The 3409-nt window shown below is 33.2% G+C and overlaps 1 protein-coding gene across 2 annotated transcripts in view; it reads right to left on the bottom strand.

Moving 5' to 3' along the window:
• Positions 1-6: 6 nt before the first annotated feature.
• Positions 7-3409, bottom strand: part of LOC108632617 (CDK5 and ABL1 enzyme substrate 2) — a 6691-nt gene continuing 3288 nt past the window's right edge. Inside the window, exons 6-11 of one of the 2 annotated variants that reach the window (XM_018037300.2) lie at positions 2337-2375; positions 1771-1856; positions 1570-1676; positions 1402-1508; positions 1109-1313; positions 7-996 (exon numbers count right to left, since the gene is read on the bottom strand). In XM_018037300.2, coding sequence (XP_017892789.1) covers positions 856-996; positions 1109-1313; positions 1402-1508; positions 1570-1676; positions 1771-1856; positions 2337-2375 — 685 coding nt within the window. In that variant the 3' untranslated portion in view covers positions 7-855. The remainder of the gene's footprint in view (positions 997-1108; positions 1314-1401; positions 1509-1569; positions 1677-1770; positions 1857-2336; positions 2376-3409) is intronic. The other variant, XM_026819828.1, reaches the window with a different exon arrangement.

Below are 3409 nucleotides of genomic sequence, written 5' to 3'. Positions count from 1 at the left end.
CTGCTTTAAAACACGGAAGCTTCCCTGTACTTGTACATTATAAAATTGATAGGAAGCAAATTTACATAATTAAATCTCTGTAACTGCTGTTCTTAAGAATCTGAGAAACCTCTATTTGTATTGACCCTATCGTTCGTATTTATCACTTTCTCTATATGAGACTTGAATATAATATATTACTTCATATTCAACAACGTTCCTTCCATGTATGTATAGTACGGTTAAACAGGAGTCGATTATACTAAGTACTGTACATCATATAACTTTACAATCACATCGAAACTAAATTAAAAATTATGTATCTATTTAAAATAAGTGATTTGAACATATCGGACTGTCGACAGTATATAAAAACTGTATACACACTGTAGTCCCTGCGATGTTTACAATGTCTTAGTCTTACCGATTGACCACTTGCCACTGTTTTGCATTATTAATTCAGTTAAATACACGCGTGCTTACAAATTTACACGAAACATTAAACAACGTTTATCATGACAGAACTTAATAACAATATAAAGCTCACCTACCTAGTATACTCATGTAAGGAGAGATGTAGTAGTTCGATATATTTCCCGGTAATTTTTCTTACCTACCATACAGCTTATGACTGTTATGACCGATATATTGTTTTCTAGTAGAAAATTTCTAAGACCTCGGGGAATAATAACTTTCTTAATAGCAACTATAGAATCTGTTCAATTTCGAACTCTTCTCCATTGTTGCCCGTAATTTTGTACGTTGTTTTGTACAAACAAAAAATTGCTTCCTTGTACTATTCGTAACTGTTTCCGGAATTTAATTTCACGAAGAGAATGTTCTGGGCCTACGTAAGAGAAACGTCACAAAAGAAGGTCAAGATTCATATATCAATCTCTGATAATGAGGGAATATTTCCCACGTAGGGAGATGTAAACCAAATTCTAAGGCCACCAGAACAGCGAATTCAGATGTAATTAAATCCTTGCGATTTAAACGAAATACACTTTCAATTCTCTGTAAATTATACAAAAAGTATTTATTAAACATACTATAACGTGTAACGAATCAATTCGGGTAATGATGTAATAGTAAATTGATGTAAGATGCTTGTATATGACGTAAATACCTCTATTAACGATTTAAGAACATCACCCTTAACATCATTCAATTTAGCTGCAAGAAGTAAACATGCACCAGCACACAATTTTCGTGTTTGCTTCGTGACAATATTGCGAAGTATCAGCTTCTCGAAATATACGTAAGCCATTGCCACTGTTAATAGATCAACACCGTATTCCAGTTTTGCTATTTTCCTCATCTCTCGTTTCAAGCTGTGCATACATCGTAACAGTTACGTTATTCATTTTCACAGAAACCATATGTTTACTCCTCTATATCATTGTGCTCCTTAATACTGACCTCCTTAACTTACTCAAAGTAAGTTGTATATGCGGGAATTTTTCCTTAAACTTGTCATTCAATTCTTTCTTCAAATCGGATGGTCTTACATAATCGATTACCGATGCCTATATGAAAAATGAACTCATAAATAATTATCCAATAAATCTTATTAAGTATCCAACGTACCATGTAGGACGTAAACGTGAGCAGTGTTCTATGCTTTCCAGCTATAAGTTCTGGGTCATCTAATAAATTGGGATTGTATTGTAACGATTGCTCGTCCCAATCGTAAGCTGTATATATAAATAAATAATAGAATTATTTCTCTCCCTTGCGCACGCTATTACTACTTTACTTACACAAATAATATATGTCAGACAAACGTACCTTTAGAATCAGCAGTAAAAGATAACGGTGGAGACTCGGGCGTTACATGTTGAGCACGGTGTGTCGCTGTGTCATATGATAGACACCTAAAACAAGTTCCCGTTCTGCCACTAATACTTATATCAAATGGTGATACTACTCGTAAAGTTACTAATAACTAGCATTAGAGAAAATCTAATCTTAAGGGTCGCGCACATTAAATATGTGTGAATTATACATGTATGCATACAATGAATCACAAATGATTATGTGATTATGATATTGAAATGAAAATGGATGTGAATAATAACATACCAATATATTATTTTTTTATCACTCGTTAAGTGGAGAAATATCAATTTGGCAAGACTATCACATTTACGTTTTATATAGTAAATATTTGTTTTTAATCTATGCAATACTTATACAAACAATTGTTTATGCAAAAATATAAATAATTATACTAATGGATATTATCTACTCCAAATTGATTTAAAGTATAAACTATAATTCACATTCTCTACTGTGTACGATATTGGACTAATTTATTTGAACCTCTTTTTTTTATATATTATTATATATTTTACCATTTAGAGTGATCCACGTTCCATGTAATAGTTTTTGTCCTGCAAAATATGGTTGAAAAATTTTGTTATAAGATAAAAAAAATAATGTGATGCATGCTCTGTGAAGACAGTTAGCGAGGACGAATGAAAGATGATTGGAAATGTATAAGAGGGGAGCGTACAGAAATCGATCCAAATTTTATGCAATATAGAATTTGTTAATCTTAATAATTAATCATTTGATTTGGAACAAGATATTGCGTAAAGGCACAAATACATTGATTTCAATTGAATACCTTGAAACTACAGGATGCTTGTTAGGTATCAATTCTATCGTATCATTATCGCTAAAATGTAATTTTTTCTCCTTCTGAAACTGCCTAGATGGAACAAGCAGTTGTCCATATGATATTTCCTGAAAACAATCTGTATTATTTTCAAAAATCTAACATCATTGATCCGTTTCGTATTTTCTAAATACCTGGCCGTCTTTGGCACGTTCTATACCCAATAAACCGAAAGGGTCAATGTTATCATTGATCGCCGACAATGGTCTTTGTGAAACAATATTTTTCCGTCGCCCTGTATCCTTACGTAACTCTGACCTATGGATGGGAAGGGAAAATTTGATAATAGTACATAGACCAAACGTGTACAATCTCATGTAACGTAGAATTCTTACCAACTAGATCTCTGCCCTTTGTTATATGGAAGAGCAGAGAATACTAAGAATGGCACACGTTTATTAGACACCAATACCAGTCTATCATCTCCGAATTTGTAGCCATTCACTGGGCGTTGCATTAAACGTAACTCCTTTGTAACTTCTGGTATTATGCCGCTGTTCGCAGAACCGGATTGCACATTATTTGACGCTTTTGCTTTCGACTTTGATGATGGTTTGGAACGTAGAGAACCAATACTCTCATTGGAACTGTTATACTGATGCTTTATGTCCTCAGAAAGTGTAGAAGTTTGATGAGTTATTCGCTTCTTATATTGTAAAGAACCCACTCGTCTTTCGGGTAATGAATATTCGCTGCCAGTTGTGCCAGTACTGAGAAATAAAAATAGATATATAGCATGTCCTCTTT

Source organism: Ceratina calcarata, unplaced genomic scaffold (assembly GCF_001652005.2).
Source record: "Ceratina calcarata isolate Rehan_Ccalc_2016 unplaced genomic scaffold, ASM165200v1 scaffold162.2, whole genome shotgun sequence".
Lineage (NCBI taxonomy): Eukaryota > Metazoa > Arthropoda > Insecta > Hymenoptera > Apidae > Ceratina > Ceratina calcarata.
Note: the sequence above shows the minus strand (reverse complement) of the source record. Positions and strands in the feature narration are given on the sequence as shown.